This window comes from Salvelinus namaycush, chromosome 14 (assembly GCF_016432855.1).
Source record: "Salvelinus namaycush isolate Seneca chromosome 14, SaNama_1.0, whole genome shotgun sequence".
In the NCBI taxonomy this organism is placed as follows: domain Eukaryota; kingdom Metazoa; phylum Chordata; class Actinopteri; order Salmoniformes; family Salmonidae; genus Salvelinus; species Salvelinus namaycush.
This window is the reverse complement of record NC_052320.1, coordinates 18,730,249-18,757,774: the sequence shown is the minus strand read 5'-3', so window position 1 is coordinate 18,757,774 and position 27,526 is coordinate 18,730,249. Positions and strand designations below refer to the sequence as shown.

The following is a 27,526-nucleotide window of genomic DNA, read 5'->3' as shown; positions in this document are numbered from 1 at the left end:
TGAGAAAGATTTGGAAACGGATTTATAGAATACTACCGCAACTATTGCATCTAACAGAGCTCTACAGTTAACTGTTTCATTCTGAACACAATGCTTTAGCTTAAGACCCACATTTATTATGCATGTAATTGCCTTGAAGTAGCACTTTGTAGAACAATTCACCAATGTGTAATACCTTTCGTAACTTGACTACTCTTCTCCACCCAGTTCCCACAGTCCTTTGCAGTAGAAGTTCCTCTACTGAAACTGGTGAGAGGGTGTCCAGCGTAGCCATTGGGCTCTCCTAAAAACTCCAGACTACTGCCTGGATGCTTGTCACAGTCTCCAGTGTGCAAACTGTTGAGAGATTGGTCGACAGGCCAAGATGGTGCCCAGCCATTGGCTAAGCGACAGTGGGGAAGTGGAGAGTAGGACCTTCTGAGGTTACGATGACCGTTGGGTGGTGGGGAGACTCCATTTGGAACATCAGTAGAGATGTGAACACCTGGGAAACAGAGATGAAATGAAGATAAAACACACCTTGCTTGAATAGAAAAGGCTACGTAATCTTTGGCAATTTCTAAATGGTATTGTTTTGATAATTTGATCAAAGTTGCTTTGGATAAAATAACCTGCTAAATTACTCAAATTATTACTTCATTTCAATTTAATTCCCTGCAGGCTATGTTATGTTTGTATGTGTATGAGTATTACAAGGCTCAGGCATGACCTACATAACATGTAAATGCCATCTGCAGTATAACGCTACCGTCTTTTCCTGGGACAACAGGGATGTTGGCTCCCTCTGGTGGTTGCTGTGGGGAGCAGCGCTGCGACTGTTGGATCTTCTCTGCAGTCTCACAGTGTCTGTGCTGCGGAGGCCGGCTCTGGAGGGCAGAGTCACACGAGTCTGAGTTATCTGGGTCCTCTCCCAGGGAGCAGGGCTTGGAGCAGAAGATAAGGCCCCCACGCGGGAGGAAGGGCCGCCCCAGCAGGGGGAGCCGACAGCGGGCACAGCAGAAACACGACTCGGCTGCATGCCAGTGCTGGCCCTCATAGGTCATCTGACCCTGGTCTATACCTGGAAGACAAAGAGAGGCTCTAAGGAAGTTGTCTCTATGCGAGTGTGTATATTTCTCTGTGTGAGTGAGCATATGTTTCTGTCTGTGCAGCACACGTGTATATTGCTTTTTATGTGTACAGATGGCATATCTTAAATTTGATCATCCTGTTGTTGCATGAAGTTTCCTGCACAGCAGGAAATGCTAACTTGTAGTGTATTCAAGGTTTAAAAAGGCTTCTAAAGGTTGTCATTTCCTTTTTAAAATGTCAGACAAAAAATATGTATCAACCCCTACAAAATGTATAGTCCACAACAAATGTTTTCCTGCTTTAGTAAACTGGCTCATATTAAGATCCTACATCTGTATGTGTGTAAACACTGAGTATACCAAACATTCTTAATATTGAGTTTCACCCCCCCCCCCCCCCACCCCCCCTTTTGCCTTCCGAACAGCCTCAATTTTGTCTCGCCCATTCACCCTCAATGACACACATACACAATCCATGTCTCAATTGTCTCAAGGCTTAAAAATCCTTCTTTAAACCGACTCTTCCCCCTTCATCTACAATGATTGAAGTGGATTTAACAAGTGACATCAATAAGGGATCATAACTTTCACCTGGATTCATCTGGTCAGTCTATGTCATGGAAAGAGGTGTTCTTTTTTAATTTTTTTTTAAAAATTATTTTAAAAAAAATTACCCCCTTTTCTCCCCAATTTTCGTGGTATCCAATCGCTAGTAATTACCAACTTGTCTCATCGCTACAACTCCCGTACGGGCTCGGGAGAGACGAAGGTCGAAAGTCATGCGTCCTCCGAGGCACAACCCAACCAAGCCGCACTGCTTCTTAACACAGCGCGCCTCCAACCCGGAAGCCAGCCGCACCAATGTGTCGGAGGAAACACCGTGCACCCGCCCCCCTTGGTTAGCGCGCACTGCGCCCGGCCCGCCACAGGAGTCGCTGGAGCGCGATGAGACAAGGATATCCCTACCGGCCAAACCCTCCCTAACCCGGACGACGCTAGGCCAATTGTGCGTTGCCCCACGGACCCCCCGGTCGCGGCCGGCTGCGACAGAGCCTGAGCGCGAACCCAGAGACTCTGGTGGCACAGCTAGCGCTGCGATGCAGTGCCCTAGACCACTGCGCCACCCGGGAGGCCCGGAAAGAGGTGTTCTTAATGTTTTTTATACTCAGTGTATGCTTCCCTTTGTGGAAACATGGACCTGTGTAATTGCAGTACCTATGTGTTCCCCACAGGTGTCACAGTACTCTGCATAGAAGGACTCATAGCAGGAGCAGCAGTACGGCCGGCTCTCTCTCATGATGTACCGCTGCCCTCCCAACGCTGCCTCACACTCAAAACAACAGAAATGCTTCATGTGCCAGTGTCGGCCCTCTGCCTCCGTACACTCATCTGCTAGAATGATCTGCATTTCAGGGAGAGACGGAGTGAAGAAGAAAGAATGTGGGTCAACAAATCATATCTCAAGAAAATACTTCTGGTTGTTGAAAGACTGTCATTCCTCTGGCAAACAGGTTTTCCCAGGGTGTCCGTGTGACAGGGCCAATGGTGTTAAATTAAATTATCAATTAAATTACGTTGAAACCAACATGGAATAGATGTTGAATTGACGTCTGTGCCCAGTAGGTTGTGAAGGTCAGTCATGACTAGGGCTGTTGCGGTGACCATATTACCATCACACCGGTGGTCACGAGTCATGAAGGTTAGGTTTAGTCACTGTATTATGCTTTTCCAAGCTCTGATGCTGCTGATGGTCATTAGTAGCCTACCAAACTTGCTAACTGCCTGGGACTCAGCACTCTATAGTCCCTCTAATTATTCTGACATCAATGCAAATGTATTCAAAAATCAAATCAAACACTTAATGAGAGCCCGTGAGCTCATGTTGCGCAACATTTCAATAGGCCATGCAATTGAGTGAGAAAACAGAGTGATGGCCTCTATTAAAAAGAGGATCAGCTTTCTATAGGCTAGGCCTACTATATTTATTTCTCAACTTTTCTCAAATTAAGCACATTGCTTATATTTACAACAGAAGTATAGTCTGCCTGGCTGGCATGAAAATAAACCACGGGGAAAAGCGTCCTCCATTCGCTATTTAAGTGCATAGATGACATTTATTTTTTTCCGCTGCCCCTGTTTCGATACAGGTGCATGATAAATGGTCCATTCTAAATCAAAACAAATTTCACACATATATTTAGTGTATGTAAAGACAAGATTAAATCAAGAATAGTTTGATGGGTGACAATATTAGCCTATCACTTGTGAATGATATATTATCACTCGTGGATGTTGCCCAGCATAAGAAACGATGCCTTTTATTGCGACTTTTTCAAATCATAGTCGCCCACCTCAGGCCTATATGTTTGATAAGATTTGTATCACAACTTCATAAAATAAAATTAAGCACATTAATCAGCTTTACAAGGGGTGTATTGCCTAACTGGTTACATAAGCAGCACGTGAGTTTCAAGTTTGGGGAAGTATATTTTCACCATAAAAATGCACCTTTATAATAAAAGCATTACATGCATAATTGCATTTGCAGTCACTTTTGATAATGGTGTTTTCTGCTAATGGAACATTTGCACTTATAGCCTACTACCATGTGCGCATTGCTGTGCCTATAATGTGAAGAAATAGCTTAATAGTTTATCAACATTTTAAGCTAAACGTTCTGATCTGTTGCTTCAGCCACATTGCGTAAAAAAGGTTTTTTGAATCTAGTGGTTGTATTAACTTGGGATCTACCGCATCCCACAACTGTCCCAGACTATGTTTAGAATATTTATTTCTCGCACAGAATAGGTGGACCTTTGTACTATGATGATGTAGGCTAGTGCTTTTGCTGTTCGTTAGGCCTACGCATCTTGTTGGCTAACAAAAAGTAAATGTGGACAGTTCTTCCAACATCTTCCATATGCACCTCGGAAGAACGCGTGCAGTTGCGTCCCCGATGCGTCTGTCTTCACTTATAGCCTGTGACAAAGACCCAATCACGTGATGGAGTGGGCGCCACTCAGAGGGCACAACGCAAAAGGCATGGATTTTTTTAGAGTGCATTACGGCCAGACAAAGGGGATGCCGCCGGGAAATTCTAGGCATTATCAAGTGCTTTTATCAAGTGCTTATCAAATTGCGAATGTTTGATTGATGTTGTGTACAGCCTGCGCAAAAAACTAAGTAGAGCTTATGCCTTTCAAGGTACTTTTTTCAAATCATCATTAGAGTCGCATCATGCAGCCTGTATTGAAAATCAAAACATATAGCCAACGTTTGTAGAACAACTAAAGTTACATTAATAACTCTAAATTAAGCATATAGTAATAACAATTTCGTTGTTAACCGCTCAACACAGAATAGCCGCACTCCCTCAAATCGTTTGGAGAAAATATTTATATTTTATTCCGATTTGTTCAATTGTATTCTTCATACTATAAAATTATGTTTGACAATCCTGGTCTACAGGCACGTAAATCAAAGAAAGAAGACATACTCTCCCAGCCCAGAGTAAGAGTACACATCTCCTCATAAGAGTCAGTGTTAGAACTGGACAGGGCAGATAGCATGTATAAACAGACAGTGGATCCACAGTTTAGAGAGCTTTGTGGATAGGACAGACAGAGGTTAAACAGTATGGAGAAATTTGTGGACTGGACAGGGCAGGTCAGAGTGTATGAGCCAGTGCGGAGAGATTTGCGTTGTAGACACAGTCACCTCATCACAGGCCTGGCAGCGTGGTTTCATTCTCTCAGCGTGGTGCCGGCCGCAGTAGATCTGTCCGTCCTGGTAGAAGTAGATGAGGTCTACCAGCAGCTCAGTGCACGAGGCACACTGGAAACACTGAGGGTGCCAACAGCTACCGTGCCCCGCTCGGCTGGCAAACACTGCAATGTCCCCACCATAGATCTGTCTGCCACACTGAAACACAGAGAGAGAAAGAAAGAGAGCGAGAGAAAGTGAGAGACAAAACAACAGGTAAACAAAATGCAAATGTGCTTGAGGGAGTACAGAGAATACATACACTAAATACCAAGAAATTCCCTAATTCCTCGTCTCCATCTCCCCAATCCCTCACTTTCAATGTTTCCGTCCCACCCTAGTCTCCCCCCTGACCCCCACCCCCAGCAGTGTCTACCTGTTGGCAGATGGCTCCGGTCATGGTGACAGGGAACAGTCTGACCATGCCTCTGCCCAGGTTCTCCCTCTTCCTCTGCTGACTGAACAAACAAAGCTCCTTCTTCTCCTCCTCATCCAGATGGTTACAGTACTGATGCTGGAAACACAAAACACATACAGTTATAATGCTGACTCAGACAAGCAGAACAGTAGTGAGGAACAACACAAACCAACTAAATTACAGCCCAGAAGCTAGGAAAACCAACATTTCACACAGAGTTCCAGTCTAGTATTAGAGAACAGTTACAATGCTGAGTCAGACAAGCATCCCAGCAGAAAACAATTATATTACAGCCCAGGGGCGTTAGGTCACCAATACCTCACACAGAGTTACAGTATTAGTGACCGTTACCTCACTGTCGTGGGCTGGTAGCTGGTGAAGGAGCTGTTTGATGCGGTACCTCTCTCCTGAGCTGTTAGCATAGGGCACTCTGTCCTCCGGGATACAGCTGAAATACTGATACACCTGGATTCAAAAACAAGAATGTTCAGACACACACACTCCAAGGATGTTTTTGACCCTGTGTGTTGAAGTTTAAACATACACTGAGTACAAAACATTAATGACTCCTGCTTTTTCCATGACAGACTGACCAGGTGAATCCAGGTGAAAACTATGATCCCTTAATGATGTCACTTGTTAAATCTACTTCAAATCAGGTTAAAGAAGCCTTGAGACAATTGAGACATGGATTGTGAATGTGCCATTCAGTGGGTGAATGGGCAAGACAAAATATTTAATTGCCTTTGAAAGGGGTATGGTAGTAGGTGCCAGGCGCACCAGTTTGTGTCAAGAACTACAACGCTGCTGGGTTTTTCATGCTCAACAGTTTCCCATGTGTATCAAGAATGGTCCTCCACCCAAAGGACATCCAGCCAACTTGACACAACTGTGGGAAGCATTGGAGTCAACATGCGCCAGCATCCCTGTAGAATGCTTTCGACACCTCAATGCCCTGACGAATTGAGGCTGTTCTGAAGGCAAAAGTGGGGGGTGCAACTCAATATTAGGAAGTTGTTCTTAATGTTTTGTACACTCATTGTATATGCTGAGTGTTAATGTATGCATGTATGTGAGAGAGTGCGTGCATTAATGTATGTATGTGAAGCATTCTCTGTACTGGTTCTGACCTGTTCAGGCTTGAGTCCAGGTGGGACCCAGGCGTACTCCTCGGATGCACAGCCCGAGTCGTCATCAGAGATGGAGTGTCTTTGGAAGTCTGAAACCAGCTTCATCATCATCCTCTCCAGCTGGCCCGGCACCGCCCGCACTGCATGCTCCTCACGCACACACTTACAGTGCACACAAATCTTTCTGTGGAGAGAAAAAGAGGCCATTGGGTTCAATACATGGCAACTCAGAGTATTGCACAGATGCAACACCAACCAAACAGAAGGCTAGGACTGAACAGTTGGCAACAGTGTGACTAAGTTTTTTTTTTTTACACATCTAATAATCTAATCATAAAACACGCCATTGATTGCCAACTCAAAAACCCATACTGTCTGTAGTCAAGTATTGCATGGCAGGAACATAATTTGCGTTGGAGACATGAAGTAATTAGCCAGCCCACAAACATTATTGAGCTTGACTCAATATGACTCCCTACATTACAGTTACTACCACAACAAACAGGTGTTCATCCAAGGAGAGGCATGTCACCAACTCCGATACAGTCAAATATACACTGAACAATCAGAGGCTAAAACAAGCATGGAGTAAAACTGCAAACTGACACGCACACGCATTCAGTCTAACAGTGACACGGTTGGATACACACACAACTGGATGAGGAAGCTGACCATTCTCTGAATACCTGCTGAAGGAGACCCCAGCCCATTGAACTCAATATTAGGACGGTGTTCTTAATGTTTTGTACACTCATAGGTTAGACAGTTTTGATTGGACAGTGTTTTTCTTCTTCCGTTTCTTGCCACGGAGCTACCGTACATTGAATGTTTGGACTTCTGTTATGAAGCCAGAGCATGAGTGAGTCATATTTCACTGTTAGTTTTACAAAAATAATTCTACATTTTCAGTTATAAAACTGATGATTGTTTATTTTTGATTAAAAGGTATTGATGATGGGTGTACCTTTTGCTTCATGCGTTGTAAACTCAGCAAAAAAAGAAACGTCCTCTCACTGTCAACTGCGTTTATTTTCAGCAAACTTAACATGTGTAAATATTTATATGAACATAACAAGATTCAACAACTGACACAAACTGAACAAGTTCCACAGACATGTGACTAACAGAAATGGAATAACGTGTCCCTGAACAAAGGGGGGGTCAAAATCAAAAGTAACAGTCAGTATCTGGTGTGGCCACCAGCTGCATTAAGTACTGCAGTGCATCTGCTCCTCATGGACTGCACCAGATTTTCCAGTTCTTGCTGCGAGATGTTACCCCACTCTTCCACCACGGCACCTGCAAGTTCCCAGACATTTCTGGTGGTGAATGGCCCTAGCCCTCACCCTCCGATCCAACAGGTCCCAGACGTGCTCAATGGGATTGAGATCTGGGCTCTTCGCTGGCCATGGTAGAACCCGGACATTCCTGTCTTCTAGGAAATCACGCACAGAACGAGCAGTATGGCTGGTGGCATTGTCATGCTGGAGGGTCATGTCAGGATGAGCCTGCAGGAAGGGTACCACATGAGGGAGGAGGATGTCTTCCCTGTAACGCACAGCGTTAAGATTGCCTGCAATGACAACAAGCTCAGTCCGATGATGCTGTGACACACCGCCCCAGACCATGACGGACCCTCCACCTCGATCCCGCTCCAGAGTACAGGCCTCGGTGTAACGCTCATTCCTTCGACGATAAACGCGAATCCGACCATCACCCCTGGAGAGATAAAACCGCGAGTTGTCAGTGAAGAGCACTTTTTGCCTGTCCTGTCTGGTCCAGTGACGGTGGGTTTGTGCACATAGGCGACATTGTTGCCAGTGATGTCTGGTGAGGACCTGCAAGCCCTCAGTCCAGCCTCTCTCAGCCTATTGCGGACAGTCTGAGCACTGATGGAGGGATTGTGCGTTCCTGGTGTAACTCGGGCATTTGTTTGTTGCCATCCTGTACCTGTCCCGCAGGTGCGATGTTCGGATGTACCGATCCCGTGCAGGTGTTGTTACACGTGGTCTGCCACTGCGAGGACGATCAGCTGTCCGTCCTGTCTCCCTGTAGCGCTGTCTTAGGCGTCTCACAGTACGGACATTGCAATTTATTGCCCTGGCCACATCTGCAGTCCTCATGCCTCCTTGCAGCATGCCTATGGCACGTTCACGCAGATGAGCAGGAACCCTTTCTTTTGGTGTTTTTCAGAGTCAGTAGAAAGGCCTCTTTAGTGTCCTAAGTTTTCATAACTGTGACCTTAATTGCCGACCGTCTGTAAGCTGTTAGTGTCTGAACGACCGTTCCACCGGTGCATGTTCATTAATTGTTTATGGTTCATTGAACAAGCATGGGAAACAGTGTTTAAACACTTTACAATGAAGATCTGTGAAGTTATTTGGATTTTTATGAATTATCTTTGAAAGACAGGGTCCTGAAAAGGGGACGTTTCTTTTTTTGCCGAGTTTAGTATCATCCGCATATAGATGAAGTTTACCATTTGTAAACAGATTGACCAATGGTGTTTATATAAAAAGTGAAGAGAACAGGTCCCAAAATCGAACCGTGGTACACATTTATGCACTTCATGAAATTTCGGACTTGAGCCTGAGTTCTGAGTCCTTTCACTAAAATAATCATGAAACCATAAACAGGCGTCAGAGCTCAGGCCTATCGAGGACAACTTATTCAATAAAATAGCATGATCAACAGTATCAAAAGCTTTGGACAGGTCCACATACAAAGCAGCACATTTCATTTTAGTGTCTAAAGTATTGACAAGATCATTAACAACTAAAGTGGTTGGAGTAATATTGTCAAGACCAGGTCTAAACCCTGACTGGTTTACATTCAAAATACATTTCTCAGATAAAAGAGCAAAGTTGTACATTCACCAAGGATTCAATAATCTTAAAGAGACAAGGAAGCCTTGAAATGGGCTGATAATGATTAAGATCACTAATGTTACTATCCTCACCATTATGGAGTGGCAGCACAAGAGCTGATTTCTATCATTTTTGAATATTTCCCGATAACAATGTTAAATAAAAAATGTGGGGTATTGAGCCAGCTATGACGGGCTCTGCAGTTTTCGAGAATTTGGCAGGGTTCTTACAATCAGAGAGTGGTTACATAATAATCCATTTGTTTTTACACAATAGTTCCTCAGTTGCTTAAAAGCTTGCCAGGCCAGGCCTACACCTGTATTCCTGGCCTTGACCCAAGCATCATCTCTTTTATGAATGACTTAAAGATAGTATCTAAAACATTTTGGCAAGGGAAATGGATTTCACCTCTACCCTGTCTGTCAGCTCTGACCTCATGATAACCCTCAATATTAATATCAGAGTCGAGAATGTCCAGAAAGTTTCAGTCAATACCAGAATGTCCGAATTCATTTGCATAGCCCAGATCTTAATGTAATTCAGTTCAGGAAGTAAGAGCCTAATGTTCAGATGCATCAACCCAAGTCCTTTACAATTTCTGAAGTCACATGGAAATTCCAACTCAAACAAGCAAGTATGTTCAATAGGCGGTTGCGGGCCCTGTCTGATGGTTGATATTGATTTAGTTGGTTTGGCTATAAGATTGCATAGAACTAGACCATTAGTCTATCCCTATTAGTAAAGAGGAAGAAATTGGAATTACCTTTCCAAGGTTAGCATCATAGGGCCTGAGGCCGCAGCCAATGTCAATATGAGGAACTCTCAGAGTAACCAATGATGGAATGTTATAAACTGACTTACATGGGCTTTGGTTGCTATTGTGCAACAGCCCAAGCCCTCTAAGTGATTTGAAACCCGAGGGGGTATTCAAGTTTATAGTATTCACATTTGAACTTTAAGCACTGGGTGAGCAGACCACAGTGGGCTCCCCTTTTGAGCTAACAATAGCAGATCTAAGAGTGGAATTCAATCAAATGGGTACAAAATTACAACTGACAACATCCCTGGCAGTATAGACAACAGTACGAAGATAACGCTTAGAGAGGATGGGCGGTTTTACCTGAGTGGGGCTTGGTCTGTCTCTGAGTCAATATCTTAACACAGCTTTAAAATGTGACGAGAGAGTCCGGGCTCCTACCGTAGATGGTTTGGGTGGAGTCCATCATCCCTGTATAGCATCTTTTGTTTCCAAAAAGTTTAAAAAAATTGTCAATAAAAGTTATGCCAACAGAATGGCAGTAGACTTTAAGCCAGATATGAAGTGCTAAAAGCCTGCTGAACCTTTCACAGTCGAGACTCAGCGATGGCACGGGGCCAGATATAATCGGCTGCTTTTCAGAGCCTTTTAGGGTGTTGATCAGCTCAATAAAATCCTGTTTCATTATCTCTGATTTACCATTTTTGATATCATTTGTTCCCACATGCACTACAACAGCAGCAGCTCTTGGCTGGGAACAAATAAATCCTGTGATATCCTTCACCGTAGCCCCCAGGTAGCACAGGGTTTTAGCTCCAGGAACTAAGATGTGCTTCACCATGGAACTACCAATGATAATGGCTGGAGGAAGTAGTAGTGCTAGTAGTGACAGTAGTGCTTGGCAAGCGGGAGCAAAGGGCACTGTGTCCCAGTGTTGTTACCATTCATGCCCACCCCATTGAGTAGTAGACTGTATGTATATATCAAGGTGACATCTAGATGGTTATTAATATTAGTTATTTCTTGTGTAGGCTGCTATCCTGACCTGGCTATGTCATATGGCTGTGAGCTACACTAGTTCATTTAGCAGACAAGATCATTTTATTGTATAAAGAATACAATTGAATATAGCTGAATAAAACAGAAAATATATTTTCTCCAAACAATTTGAGGGAGTGCGCACATGTAGCTATTGTTTTGATAATGCCTCGAATTTCCCGGTAGCATCCCCATTGTGTGGACGTAATGCCCCCTAAAAAAATCCATGCTTTTTGCGGCCATTGGCCGTTGTGCCCTTGGGCTGAATATAATAATTAGAATTCCCTTCTCCTGGCTGCATGCTCCGAAGCACCTCTCACCCACACGGCTCTCTCAGATAGCTACATTTTTATTAGCCAATGCAGTCACATGATTGGGTCTTCCTCACAGGCTGAAGACAGACACATCAGGGACGCAACTGCGCACGTCCATATCCAATTCCGGGGTGCATATTGAAGATATTGGAAGAACTGTCCACATTTACATTTCATCAGCCAACACCATTCTCAAAAGTGACCGAAAATGTAATTATGTATGTATTGCTTTATTATAAAGGTGCATTTGTATGGTGAAAATGATCTTCCCCAAACTTGAAACTCACACACTGCTTATGTAACCAGTTAGGCAATACACCCCTTGTAAAGCGGATTAATGTGCTTAATTTATTAAGTTATTTGGCCACTTTAGTTGTGATACAAACCTTATCAAAACATATAGGCCTATGGGCTAGGCTTATTTTGCGACTATGATTTGAAAAAGTTCAGAGAAAAACAGGCATGTGCTGTTTCTTGCCTCACTGCACACAAGCTGGGCATCATTCACAAGTGATAATATAGTGAAAGGCTAATATTGTCACCCATCAGACTATTCTTTATTTAATCTTGTCTTTACATATACAAAATACTATACAGTGATTCGGAAAGTATTCAGACCCTTTGACTTTTTCCACATTTTGTTACGTTACAGCCTTATTCTAAAATAGATTAAATCATTTTTTCCCCTCATCAATCTACACACAATACCCATAATGACAAAGCAAAAACACGTTTTTAGAAATATTTGCAAATTTATAAAATATAAAAAAATGAAATAAAATGTACATAAGTATTCAGACCCTTTACTCAGTACTTTGTTGAAGCACCTTTGGCAGCGATTACAGCCTCGAGTCTTCTTGGGTATGATACTACAAGCTTGTCACAACTGTATTTGGGGAGTTTCTCCCATTCTTCTCTGCAGATCCTCTCAAGCCCTGTTAGGTTGGATGGGGAGCGTCGCTGCACAGCTGTTTTCAGGTCTCTCCAGAGATGTTCGATCGGGTTTAAGTCCGGGCTCTGGCTGGACCACTCTAGGAAATTCAGAGACTTGTCCCGAAGCCACTCCTGCGTTGTCTTGTCTATGTGCTTAGGGTCCTTGTCCTGTTGGAAGGTGAACCTTCGCTCCAGTCTGAGGTCCTGAGTGCTCTGGAGCAGGTTTTCATCAAGGACCTTTCTGTACTTTGCTCCGTTCATCTTTCCCTCAATCCTGACTAGTCTCGCAGTCCATGCTGCTGAAAAACATCCCCACATCATGATGCTGCCACCACCATGCTTCACCGTATGGATTGTGCCAGGTTTCCTCCAGACGTGACGCTTGGCATTCAGGCCAAATAGTTCAATCTTGGTTTCATCAGACCAGAGAATCTTGTTTCTCATGGTCTGAGAGTCCTTTAGGTGCCTTTTGGCAAACTCCAAGTGGGCTGTCATGTGCCTTTTACTGAGTGGCTTCTGTCTGGCCACTCTACCATAAAGGCCTGACTGGTGGAGTGCTGCAGAGATGGTTGTCCTTCTGAAAGATTCTTCCATCTCCACAGAGGAACTCTGGAGCTCTGTCAGAGGAACCATTGGTTTCTTGGTCACCTCCCTGAGGTTTGGCCGGCCAGCTCTAGGAATCTTGGTGTCCTTTCTACTCCCTGACCAAGGCCCTTCTACTCCGATTGCTCAGTTTGGCCTTCACTCAGTACTTTGTTGAAGCACCTTTGGTAGTGATTACAGCCTTGAGTCTTCTTGGGTATGACGCTAAAAGCTTAGCACACCTGTATTTGGGGAGTTTCTCCCATTCTTCTCTGCAGATTCTTCATGTGCCTTTTACTGAGGAGTGGCTTCTGTCTGGCCACTTTACCATAAAGGCCTGATTGGTGGAGTGCTGCAGAGATGGTTGCCCTTCTGGAATTTTTCCCCCATCCCCACAGAGGAACTCTGAAGCTTTGTCAAAGTGACCATCGTGTTCTTGGTCACCTCCCTGACCAAGGCCCTTCTCCCCCCCTGTTTGCTCAGTTTGGCCGGCTCTAGGAAGAGTCTTGGTGGTTCCAAACTTCTTCCATTTAAGAATGATGGGTGCCACTGTGTTCTTGGGGACCTTCAATGCTGCAGACATTTTTCGGTACCCTTCCCCAGATCCGTGCCTCGACACAATCCTGCCTCAGAGCTCTACGGACAATTCCGTCGATCTCATGGCTTGGGTTTTGCTTTGACATGCACTGTCAACTGTGGGACCTTATATAGACAGGTGTGTGCCTTTCCAAATCATGTCCAATCAAATTGTAGAAACATCTCAAGGATGATCAATGGAAACAGGATGCACCTGAACTAAATGTTGAGTCTGATAGCAAAGGGTCTGAATACTTATGGAAATAAGGTATTTTTTTACAAGAAATTTGAAAAACCTGTTTTTGCTTTGTCATTATGGGGTATTGTGTGTAGATTGATGAGGAAAACAATTAATTTCATTAATTTAAGAATAAGGCTGTAATGTAACAAAATGTGGAAAAGGGGTCTGAATACTTTCTGAATGCACTGTATGTGTGAAATTTGTTCTGATTTAGATTGTACCTGTCTCGAAAAAGGGTCAGGGGGAAAAATACATGTCATCTATGCACTTAAATAGGGAATGGAGTACCCTTTTCCCGTGGTTCATTTTCATGCCAGCCAGGTAGGCTATACTCCTCGTGTAAAAAGAAGCAATGTGCTTAATATTAGGAAAGTTGGGATATAAATATAGTAGGCCTAGCCTATAGAAAGCTGATGGGATACTCCTCTTTTTAATAGAGGCCATCAATCTGTTTTCTCACGCAATTGCACAGCCTATAGAAATGTTGCGCAACATGAGCTCATGGGCTCTCATGAAGTGTTTGACTAGATTTTCGATTAGATTTGCATTGATGTTAGAATGATTAGAGGGACAATAGAGTGCTGAGTACCAGGCAGTCTAAGGGTTGCCCCCTCACATTGAATAACTCAAGCTGGTTGATCCATTGCCATTAGTAACTTAATTATTCTTCTGTGTGCAATTTTTAAATAATGGGTTCAAGGACATACATTTGGTGTATTATAAGCAATTATTGGTACCATGATTGTCTTTGAATTTGTGAAATGTATTTACACAAAGACTGACCATGAATATTGCAATTTTTCCATTCAATATAATGGTGGATCCTGTTTTCTGCTAACAATGCCTGCAGTACTGCGGCCGTCCTTAAACTTCCGTGGCTACAATGAGAGGGGGCAGTCGTTCTCCCCTGTCCCACAGTGGTTAATAACTGTTGGAGGAAGAGAAGATGGAGATGGAGGGAGTAATCCTCCCCCTTGTCACCACCTCTGGGCTGTCATATCTTTCCTCTGAGTAATTGTTCCTGTCTGTATGTGGGACTGACTGTGGCAGTGTGAGAAAGGGTTTGTACAGTATGTGTTCATGTATGTGTAGGCATTACATGTGTGGATGCATCAGTGTGTGGATGCATCAGTGTGTGGGCTCCTGTATAAACAGTATCTCTCTGGTTCTTGTGTGATTGCATAACAGGCCCTCAGCTGGTATTTGCGGCTCAAGGCCAGCTCCTCAGACACAGATGGAGGACAAAGCCGCTTTGCGTAGACATCCCCCTTAAAGCACACACAAACACCAATCCTTTCATGTGGATAAACAGCATTCACTTTCAATCCCCTGTTCCAAAGTCTCCCATCTCATCCTTACTACTATTCCCTTCCCAATAAAATATTAAACTGAACAGCTCTCCTGCGGATCGTTTCCAACCCTGGCTGCCTGAGCTCCTTATAAGGCCAGGTTGTAGTGCAGTGGGTTCAGTATAAATCATGGTAAACATAGCAGGTCACCTCAGGGTAAGCCATGCTGGCAAAACTCACAAGCCACAATCTAGCCCCAGCTGTTTGTCCTCAGAGCGTGTGTACACTGTACGTGTGTGGATGTAAGAGCCACCGTACAACACAGAGTCACTTGTGTGTGTGTGTGCACGTGCTGGTACAGATGCCCCGCAGCATGCAGGCAGCTGGAAAACCATTACATGTACCAGGGAATGTTATCCAGCCACCCACCAGCTCCTCAAAATAACAGGGAGATTTATCAGGAAGGTAATCAGCAAAGAGTTGTCTAGAGTATAGTTTCCAAGTCCAACATGAAATGCTATTGCACCAGAGCAATTCATTTTAAATGATGTGTAGGTCTGTGCTTGCAAATGGGCTTGATTGTTATTAACCCACTTGTATCTCTTTGCCAGCCTGGAAAGACATCTAGCTTGCCATTTAGAGTATATTTAGCTTGAATGCCAGGATGGCACACTCAGCCGCCACACCCAGCCACTGCCAAGAGACCCTCAGAAATGACCGGCGGTGCTACTGTGGTCACAGAGCAGATGCTGATGTGATATGTTTGGCCTGTAATCCCTGTTACGCCTCCAATTCTCAGGTTACGTCACAACCGGCTGGGCGTCAGCGCACTGTGGCTGTAACAGTTGTTGTTGTTGTTGAGGCATCTTTCTTTGTGTTGATATGTAAACAGTGACTCTGGTTGTGGATAATCCCGTACATGACTGACTGCTGGGCAGAAGGATACAGTAAAGTAGTGTAGGCTGCTTCTCTGTGATGCTACTGAGGTCAGAAATCATTGCTCTGCCACATGGCCTAAATGTTTACTATGACCTCTCTGGTCTTTTCACACAGCACTGATGGCTTTAGCGTAGTTCACTAGTATTATATATTAGAAACATATACAGTATATCCTTATTTTATACTCTACATTTTTTTAACGAAGCACATGTCTAAAGAATTATTAGAATAAAATACCTATTAGCTTGTGGTACTCTAATCTGGTCTTAACCACTAAACAGAGTAAAACATTGTGAACTGGGCCAGCATGGAGACTCTGTAACTTCCATTAGTGCACAGTACATACTGCACAGCAGGACCACATAATCCTGACACATAATCCTCAATAACTTCCATATTCCCTACTAGCCCTCTTGGAGGGGAGCAGAAATAACTCTCTCTCTGCTTATTTTCACTTTTGGAATGCCACAACACAAATTACAATCATTAGCGGTCCTGTTTTCAAATCTGCTAGCAGTGCTAACAGGCTCAATCTAAATTCTAAACCCTCTCCCTCTGGCGAGTAGGGACCCCACTATCCACTTCCTACTATCCGCTGTGAGCTAACACATTCAAGTACACACAAGGACTTTTACTTTCTGTTTGATGAGTGTTAAGCCTTCCAATTAGTGGCTACATACAACAAAACAAAAAAGTAAAGCAGGAATTATCCAAGACGTTTACCTTTCGTCATCAACGTCACAAAGAAATCCATGCTGACTCTGTAACATCCTCCTATCCAGACCGGTGCTATAGTGAAGCTTCTCAGAATCTGATCTCAGATTTAGTCACATCATGCTGCTGCCTGTCTGTCTGTCTGCCTTGTCAGAGCTGAGTTCAAGATGAGGCAGCTCCTTACCAGCAGAAATGTGTTTTCTCTCTCAACATGTCTCTTTTCAATGTATCCCTCCCCCACACCATCCCTCTACCCCCATCTGATAAGAGTTGACCAAACAATAAGTCTCTGGACACACACACACACTACATTCTTTCCATTCACTGCATGGTTTCTCCACACTTCTAAAAAGCGTGCAATAGTTAAATTTGACCTCTCACATTTTCAGAACACACATACACACCAATGCCGTCAGCTTTAATGTTTGAAATAATTGGAGCAGATTCTATAACAACTTCATTTGGAATGAATCATTCTATGTTCTGACAAGTCTAATCAAGATGAGCAATGCAGCACAGATAAAAAATGCTTATGTTTGGACATCCAGCCATTTTGACCAATTAAAGGATGGCATTTCAGAGAACATCTTGGCCTGGCTACAGGCCTCTAAGAAGTCCAAAATCATAACAGCTCATCTGACCTCACTGTCAATCACTCCAGGATGACCTGTCAATCAACAGATCCAACCCAAAAGGCCCTTTGTCCTTAGATCTATGTTAAATTGCCTCGCTTGTCAATCTCTCTTTTATCTTTCTCTGTTCATGCCCCTTTTCCGGTTTCTCTCACTCTTGCCTGGAATAACTATTTAACTGTTCAAACATCAACAAGTGTGCCATCAACCCTGACAAGATAAGTAATAAGATACTCACTCTTCCATACAATCACAACTTATAACAAATTCAAAAGTCACTTTTTAGATGTATCATTAGCCACTCAATCCATCCCCATTTGTTTTGGCCATACATGTGTCAAATGGGTAATGTATTAAACCAGTTTGTACAGTACAGTGACCAATAACCCTCTTGGGATGAATGTGTCTGCTCTGCTCTTGGTGTGACTAGCTGTGATTTAAACTGAGTAGCTACAGTATCTCTCTCTGTGGCCTGATAGTGCTCTGAGTCCAGATTAGATATATCCATCTATCCCTCTGAGAAACAGATGGACACTGTCCCAGAATGCTTGCTCTGTGGTCACTAATTAGTGCCTGAGTAATCGCCACGCCACCTGCCTGCTCTTACCAACTAATAGGGGAGGCTGGCTTTGAGCACTCTGTGTCTCAGTGTCACTGACTGGGACCTATGGGGTCACAAGTAACTTAATTCCTCCTCTGGTGGATGGGGTAGTGGAGCCATCTGCACCCTGCCTAAGAGGCCTCTGCCCCGGCCCTGCCTGGGAGAGAGCAGGTTGATGATGGATCACTGCCCTGACAGTGTGGTTAAACAGCTGAGCTCTTTGGTCACTTGCCTGTTTGTCTTCCATAGTACTGTGAATGGCTTAATAAAGGAGATGCCATTTGTCCTGAACTCTGGAGTCTTTAAGATGTTAAACAGTGACCCCCATACATCTCAATCATTTAACCATTCTGCTCTGTGGTAACTGGGAAGTAACTGTGGTTCTGACACCTCCTGCTTAAAAGGATTACACATCTCTCATTATTCTTGCCCTGATATCAGACTGGAACATTCAACAAAAACTCCCTGTCACCAGACCTCAAACCAAGTACCCTCTCTATTCTGCCCAAATGTCTTTCAATAACTTCACCATACCAAAGATGAATATAACCATACCAAAGATGTATGGTAAACACATCAATGATATGATGACAGTTGCAGTTTTATATCTGGTTCTTTTATCTGGTTTGTCTGTGTTTTTAGCACAACAGTATAAAGTACAGTAGAGTCACCATGTGCTTTAGATTAAGGACTGTTTGTCTTCAAAGCCTGTTGACTTGACCTTAACACAGGGACATAATAACCAAGGGCGCAAGCACTCAATTGGAATAATTTGATAGAAATGAATACCCTCCTTGCAGCTTTTATTCCATTTTATAAACTGGGTGGTTTGAGCCCTGAATGCTGATTGGCAGACAGCTGTGGTATATCAGACCGTATACCATGGGTATGACAAAAATGTATTTTTACTGCTCTAATTACATTGGTAACCAGTTTATAATAGCATAAAGGCACCTCGGGGGTTTGTGGTATATGGGTAATATACCACGGTTAAGGACTGTATACGCGTTTCATCGTGCTTAAGAACATATCTTAGCCATGGTATATGGGCCATATACCACACCCCCTCGTGCCTTATTGCTTAAGTAGAACCCAGTCTGTGTTTCTTCTATCTGACTCTTTATTAGTTCAATCTGCCAGCCAGGGTTGGCTTATCTTCTGAAGGCCCAATGTGTGTTTGTGTATGCTGCATTGTTTAACCCAGAACTCTCTTTCTCTCTGTCAAACCTCCATGAAATGTGGCTATTGTCTCGATTCACTAAAACAACTAATAAAGGGAATACTTCAGAAAATAGTCAGAAGTGTGTTAACTTCAAGCCTTGTGCGAATGTACATTGCGTCTACAAAAATATTTGTAAAATGTACCGGTCCAAACTCAAAACCTTCTAAACTGCCCTTCCTCAAAGTGCTTATTAACTGTATGAAGACAGTGAAAAGTCAGAGAGGGATGGGTTGAAGGAGGGGTGGCTCTATCACAGCAGTGGTGGCTCTATCACAGCAGGATCTGAAAGAAAGGGATGGGGAGGAGGGAGGGAGAGATTCAGGGAGGGGGAGAGAAGTTTAGGGCTTCATCACAGCGGTGGCGGCAGTAGCCGGATCTGAAAGGGCTAATCTTATTAGGGTGACGTACAGGATTAGGACTAACTAAGAGACCCAATGGGCTGGACACACTGAGGAGGAGAGGGAGGACAGGATTAGGACTAACTAAGAGACCCAATGGGCTGGACACACTGAGGAGGGGAGGGAGGACAGGATTAGGACTAACTAAGAGACCCAATGGGCTGGACACACTGAGGAGGAGAGGGAGGACAGGATTAGGACTAACTAAGAGACCCAATGGGCTGGACACACTGAGGAGGGGAGGGAGGACAGGATTAGGACTAACTAAGAGACCCAATGGGCTGGACACACTGAGGAGGAGAGGGAGGACAGGATTAGGACTAACTAAGAGACCCAATGGGCTGGACACACTGAGGAGGGGAGGGAGGACAGGATTAGGACTAACTAAGAGACCCAATGGGCTGGACACACTGAGGAGGAGAGGGAGGACAGGATTAGGACTAACTAAGAGACCCAATGGGCTGGACACACTGAGGAGGAGAGGGAGGACAGGATTAGGACTAACTAAGAGACCCAATGGGCTGGACACACTGAGGAGGGGAGGGAGGACAGGATTAGGACTAACTAAGAGACCCAATGGGCTGGACACACTGAGGAGGAGAGGGGGATGGGAGGAGTGAAGAGGATTCATTCAGGGAGACTGCAAACACAGAAGAAAGGGGAGAGGAAAACTAGTTGTTCCTCAGAAAGACACAAGGACACTGACTGGACACCTAAATGACCATAGGTGGTTGAAAAACACTTCAACAGACAGACACTCCTTTTCAGGGGCACAGTGAGCTGTATACACTCTCTCCATATTTATTTGGTCAGTGAAGCTTCAACTTTCATTTTGGCTCTTTGAGATCAAATGTTTTATTTGAGGCGATAGTACAGAATGTCACTTTTTATTTTAGTGTTTTTATACATACACTACATGGCCAAAATGTGTGGATTTCAGCTATTTCAGCCAAACCCGTTGCTGACAGGTGTATAAAATCGAGCATACAGCCATGCAATCACCATAGACAAAGATTTGCAGTAGAATGGCCCGTACTGAAGAGCTCAGTGACTTTCAACGTGGCACCGTCATAGGATGCCACCTTTCCAACAAGTCAGTTCATCACATTTCCGCCCCGCCAGAGCTGCCCCGGGTCAACTGTAAGTGCTGTTATTGTGAAGTGGAAACGCCTAGGAGCAACAACAGCTCAACCTCGAAGTGGTAGGCCACACAAGCTCACAGAACGGTACCGCCGAGTGCTGAAGCACGTAAAAATAGTCTTTCCTCTGTCACAAGACTCACGACTGATGTACGGGAGTGTATATTCTTTTAAAATGTGTGACACACCGAAAGACAGAGGCTCAAACCTATATGTACACTACCATTCAAAAGTTTGGGGTCACTTAGGAAATGTCCTTGTTTTTGAAAGAAGAGCAAATTTTTTTGTCCATTAAAATAAGAGCAAATTAATCAGAAATACAGTGTAGACATTGTTAATGTTGTAAATGACTATTGTAGCTGGAAACGGCAGATTTTTATGGAATATCTACAATGGCTTGCGAAAGTATTCACCCTCATTGGCATTTTTCCTATTTTGTTGCCTTACAACCTGGAATTAAAATAGATTTTTGGTGGGTTTGTATAATTTGATTTACACAACATGCCTACCACCTTGAAGATGCAAAATATTTTTTATTGTGAAACAAGCAAGAAATAAGACAAAAAAACCAGAACATTTGAGCGTGCATTACTATTCACCCCCCCAAAGTCAATACTTTGTCGAGCCACCTTTTGCAACAATTACAGCTCCAAGTCTCTTGGGTATGTCTCTATAAACTTGGCACATCTAGCCACAGGGATTTTTGCCCATTCTTCAAGGCAAAACTGCTCCAGCTCCTTCAAGTTGGATGGATTCCGCTGGTGTACAGCAATCTTTAAGTCATACCACAGATTCTCAATTGGATTGAAGTCTGGGCTTTGACTGGGCCATTCCAAGACATTTAAATGTTTCCCCTTAAACCACTTGAGTGTTGCTTTCGCAGTATGCTTAGGGTCATTGTCCTGCTGGAAGGTGAACCTCCGTCCCAGTCTCAAATCTCTGGAAGACTAAAACAGGTTTCCCTCAAGAATGTCCCTGTATTTAGCGCAATCCATCATTCCTTCAAGTCTGACCAGTTTCTCAGTCCCTGCCAATGAAAAACATCCCTACAGCATGATGCTGGCACCACCATGCTTCACTGTGGGGATGGTGTTCTCTGGGGATGAGAGGTGTTGGGTTGAGAGGTGCTGGGTCAGACATAGCGTTTTCCTTGATGGCCTAAAAGCTACATGTTTGTTTTATCTGACCAGAGTACTTTCTTCTATATGTTTGGAGAGTCTCCCACATGCCTTTTGGCCCAGAAATGCTGTTGCTCCAGATACTCAACTAGTCTAAAGAAGGCCAGTTTTATTGCTTCTTTAATCAGAACAACAGTTTTCAGCTGTGCTAACATTATTGCAAAAGGTCTTTTTAATGATCAATTTGCCTTTTAAAAGGATAAACTTGGATTAGCTAACACAACGTGCCATTGGAACAAAGGAGTGATGTTTGCCGATAATGGGCCTCTGTACACCTATGTAGATATTCCATTAAAAATCAGCCGTTTCCAGCTACAATAGTCATTTACAACATTAACAATGTCTACACTGTATTTCTGATCAATTTTATGTTATTTTGATGGACATTTTTTTTTGCTTTTCTTTCAAAAGCAAGGACATTTATAAGTGACTCCAAACTTTTGAACGTTAGTGTAGATATTATTATTCCATTACTTTACTTAGATTTGTGTGTATTAGGTAGTTGTTGTGGAATTGTTAGATTACAGTGTATAGGCTACATGTATAATCAGAGAGCTCCGTCCATCCACAGCATGTCATAGGTCTCTGCTATGAACCCTTTCAAAAGTTTTAAATGTGCTAAACCACATGAAGCTAGCATTTCTAATGGTAAACCCTTGCACCTAGAGGTTGTTTGTGTTGTGTGTGGATAACGTCCACTCACACAAAGTGCAGCTGCTCTCAGTTTTTTCCCCCGAGATTCTCTATGACCTTTTCTTTCACATTACTGAATGCTTTATCTGTTCTGGATGTGGTAAATGTGTTGTGTGTGGATAATGTTTGAGTCAATATCTAGACCTGCTCTCCACATGGACAGTTTGGTTAATCAGCTCTCCAATCCCCAGTCTACTCTAACATACAAACACACAAAGAAACCATATTGTTGTCAGAAATCACCCAATAAAGAATGGAAGTTAGCCATATGACTCTTCCTCAATAAGTATGTTACAACCAAATAGTGACGGCCATGCGACACACAAGAGAGCACTGCCTACACTGTGATCATACCTATCCTACTTATGAGTTATGACTCCAAAATGAAAAGGAAAGAAACCCATGGCATGAAATATAATCACATGAAACATCTTGAAAACAGTGTCTATGTTCCTGTGAGGAGTATGTGACAGGAGTATGCGAGGCCTACCTCCAGCCATGCATGCGAAAGCCAGGACACTGGTCTCCACATCTTATACATGGTTGTCCCCGGTCTGGGTCTTCCTCCTCCTGCTGAAATCACCACAACACGACATTAGACACCCAGTATGATATCATTCATGCATCACAAACAATTACAATAAAATTATCAACAAATACAGCATTTATTTATTTCACATGACAGTAAGTGAGTGGGAGGAGAAATGGTCACGTGTCAATGGTCATTCCACTCTAATCAAAAGCAGTATGGATGGTGAGAGGGTCAGCCTTGAGGTCATTTATTGCATAGGATTAAAGTCGAGTGATCTTTCCCAAAAGATTATTCTCTGGGAAGCAAAATAAATTCACAGAGATCCAGTGAAAAACATGGACATATCCCTTCCCTTACCCCCTCAATTTAAACATCTGCTGTTTGATTCCATGATTGACAGAGAAGTAGAATTGTATTGGTTAAAATACACATCAGGGTACTTACTGTATGTAATATTGGTCTTGCTCATAATCCATGGGTGTGATGTCATCTGTGAGTACATGCGTGTAAACAATGTGCATGACTGTGTAACAGGGTGTGTTAATAGGGTTGTGTATGTTTATGTGTACAGACGAACTCAGCAAAAAAAGAAACGCCCTCTCACTGTCAACTGCGTTTCTTTTCAGTTTATTTTCAGCAAACATAACATGTGCAAATATTTGTATGAACAAAAGGTTTCACAACAGACATAAACTGAACAAGTTCCACAAACATGTGACTAACAGAAATGGAATAATGTGTCCATGAACAAAGGGGGGGGGGGGCGTTCCTTTTCAGGACCCTGTCTTTCAAAGATAATTTGTAAAAATCCAAATAACTACACAGATCTTCATTGTAAAGGGTTTAAACACTGTTTCTCATGCTTGTTCATTGAACAATATACAATTAATGAACATGCACCTGTGAACGGTTGTTAAGACACTAACAGCTTACAGATGGTAGGAAATTAAAGGTCAGAGTTATGAAAACTTAGGACACTAAAGAGGCCTTTCTACTGACTCTGAAAAACACCAAAAGAAAGATGCCCAGGGTCCCTGCTCATCTGCGTGAACGTGCCTTAGGCATGCTGCAAGGAGGCATGAGGACTGCAGATGTGGCCAGGGCAATAAATTGCTATGTCCATACTGTGAGACGCCTAAGACATCGCTACAGGGAGACAGGATGGACAGCTGATCATCCTCGCAGTGGCAGACCACATGTAACAACACTTGCACAGGATCGGTACATCCAAACATCACACCTGCGGGACAGGTACAGGATGGCAAAAACAACTGCCCGAGTTACACCAGAAACCCACAATCCCTCCATCAGTGATCACACTGTCCGCAATAGGCTGAGAGAGGCTGGACTGAGGGCTTGTAGGCCTGTTGTAAGGCAGGTCCTCACCAGACATCCCCGGCAACAATGTCGCCTATGTGCACAAACCCATCGTCACTGGACCAGACAGGACTGGCAAAAAGTGCTCTTCACTGAGAAGTCGGGGTTTTGTCTCACCAGGGGTGATGGTCGGATTCGCATTTATCGTCGAAGGAATGAGCATTACACCGAGGCCTGTACTGGAGCGGGATCAATTTGGAGGCGGAGGGTCTGTCATGGTCTGGGACGGTGTGTCACAGCATAATCAGTCTGAGCTTGTTGTCATTGCAGGCAAGACAGGGAAGACATCCTCCTCCCTCATGTGGTACCCTTCCTGCAGGCTCATCCTGACATGACCCTCCAGCATGACAATGCCACCAGCCATACTGCTCGTTCTGTGCGTGATTTCCTGCAAGACAGGAATGTCAATGTTCTGCCATGGCCAACAAAGAGCCCGGATCTCAATCCCATTGAGCACGTCTGGGAGCTGTTGGATCGGAGGGTGAGGGCTAGGGCCATTCACCCCAGAAATGTCCGGGAACTTGCAAGTGCCTTGGTGGAAGAGTGGGGTAACATCTCACAGCAAGAACCGACAAATCTGGTGCAGTCCATGAGGAGGAGATGCACTGCAGTACTTAATGCAGCTGGTCGCCACACCAGATACTGACTGTTACTTTTGATTTTCACCCCTCCTTTGATCAGGGACACATTATTCCATTTCTGTTTGTCACGTCTGTGGAACTTGTTCAGTTTATGTCTCAGTTGTTGAATCTTGTTACGTTCATACAAATATTTACACATGTTAAGTTTGTTGAAAATAAACGCAGTTGACAGTGAGAGAACATTTCTTTTTTTGCTGAGTTTATTAACACTTGTGAAGGATGCCCAGCGTGTGCGTTAAGGCAATAAACAGCATATGCCTTTTTTTTTACTTTTTCAAATCATATTCGCACACCTCATGTAGCCTAGCCCATAGGCCTATATGTTTTGTATCACAACTAAAGTATCCAAGTAACTTCTTCAAATTAAGCACATTAATCCGCTTTGCAACCGGTGTAGAGCATAACTGTAGAGCATAACATGGTCCCAGACCATGACAAACCCTCCACCTCCAAATTGATCCCGCTCCAGTACAGGCCTCGGTGTAACGCTCATTCCTTCGAGTATGTAAACTCTGGGACAGTTGTGGAATGCCATCGATCTCACTTTTTTTAAATGTAGATGTTCCAAAGGTCTGCATCAGTGGCTTGTAGGCTATGTGTGGAAGCCAGGAGATGCTAAACGTGTTTATGTAAACGAACAGTCAAATACCGTGTGACCGGCAGTTATTTGCTTGACAATCACTGGCTGACAAAATGTCCTGACCGCCACAGCCCTAGTTAGAGGTAGGGGAACAGGTTCTCCTCCAGTCCAGAAGTAACAGCCCAGGCACTGAGTCCAATCCCCATACAGCAGAACTACAGCTCCTGCTGGGAGTGGGACTACAGCCACACACGACCCAAACTATCACAAGTAATTTTGTGAATTCAGAATATCTCAAAGTACATTCAACAAACCATTAAAAAAAAATAATGTTTTTGCACATTAGTATTGGTGTCTATTCATGTAAGTAGTCTTTGAGAGTGTGTGTGTCACACTACTGCTCTATTGTGGTGTCTCTTTTTAGAGATGAGAGGAAGGAAACAGATACAGGAAGTGTGCTGCACCCTTTCCTTTCCCTCTCCATGTAGTCACTGTCTCCACTTTCCTTTCCTCTGACATCCTACCTCTCCTCTCCCACATTCTGATGAATAATTTTCTCACAATAATGTGCTCTTTTCTTACATTCGTCTAAAGGTGTTGAGAGATACAGTAGATGATAAACAGTTGGTTCACACCATACAAAAGGTTTCCCCAATAGACACCCCGCGGGCCAAATTCGTCTCGTGGGTGATTTTATTTGCCCCCCAAGTTTTCCAGCTCATAAAGTTATACAAGTATAGCGAGTAGCCATTTTCAGTGAGTGTGGACATTTACAAGCGAAAGGGAAAGAGAGAAATTGTGCAAATGAACAAAGTTGTGATGTATGCTTGTCTGATGGAAGAGCAGCATGTGTACATGGAGCAGAGGGGGGAAAAATGCTAGTTGGAAGCACAGGGAAAAAATTGGCAGCTGTACAGATAACTCATCCAGAGGTCTTTGACTTCTCAAACACGGCAGAAAGCTAACACCCCGTCTCCTTATTAATTCAGCCACATACTCAGCTAACAAGTAACTACAGACACAGCTGGAGAGTATAGCACATCTTAGACAGTTATAAGATATCTGATGGCAAACATTTAGTAGTGAATTGCATACAAGTCTAACTTCATTACCTCATATGTGCAGCACAACAGAGAAGGACTCACCAATAAATATAGAACGCTATGGATTCACTAGCGTCCGCATTCTCCAGTTGTACACTTTACAACGAACACGTGACTGCCTGCTGTTCTGGGGAACTACGGTAAGCTTCATAATGAAAAATAATGTGGCAGGCAAAATGAAGAACGCAATCTCCTTTATCTCCTAACTTATTCCACGAGTTCACTGCAGGTATTTACTTAAAAAGTAGCTACAAATATTGAAATGTATTCAAAAACCTCAAAGAAATAGTTTCAACGGTATTGACGGTATATGAAAACCATCCTGTGGGTATTTCCAAATAACCTGGAATACGGTATATACTAGAGATGCACAATATATCGGTGAACATATCGGAATCGGCTGATATTAGCTAAAAATGCCAACATCGATATCGGCCCGATGTCTAGTTTAAAGCCGATGTGCAAAACCGATGTCAAAGCTGACGTGCATACCTATATAACGTAGGTACATGATGTAATGACGCCACGTAAAATGTTGCACTACACGTGCAACACAGTATTCCTAACCTAGCCCACAATGTCTGCTGTGTGGACCGAGCAGTCAAGTCGAGCAGTCATTTGAAAGAGTAAGGAAATTTCAGAGAGAGAACTCAAAGGTGAAACCCATTAAAGCCAAGATAATGGAATTCATTGCCCTTGACAATAAACCGTTCTGTTTTTTTGTAGTACTATTTTTCAGATGTTGCCCTACCGGAGTTACACAGTAATAGCGTCATTGCTATTAGCTTCATAACTGACTT

General features: G+C 43.5%; 1 protein-coding gene across 1 annotated transcript in view; it reads right to left on the bottom strand.

The window, feature by feature from the left end:
- prickle3 (prickle homolog 3) overlaps positions 1-27,526 on the bottom strand; it is a 41,523-nt gene that overhangs the window by 1,316 nt on the left and 12,681 nt on the right. Inside the window, exons 2-9 of the mRNA XM_039008116.1 lie at positions 22,984-23,066; positions 6,381-6,564; positions 5,602-5,715; positions 5,209-5,346; positions 4,788-4,991; positions 2,286-2,472; positions 749-1,060; positions 176-484 (exon numbers count right to left, since the gene is read on the bottom strand). Coding sequence (XP_038864044.1) covers positions 176-484; positions 749-1,060; positions 2,286-2,472; positions 4,788-4,991; positions 5,209-5,346; positions 5,602-5,715; positions 6,381-6,564; positions 22,984-23,066 — 1,531 coding nt within the window. The remainder of the gene's footprint in view (positions 1-175; positions 485-748; positions 1,061-2,285; positions 2,473-4,787; positions 4,992-5,208; positions 5,347-5,601; positions 5,716-6,380; positions 6,565-22,983; positions 23,067-27,526) is intronic.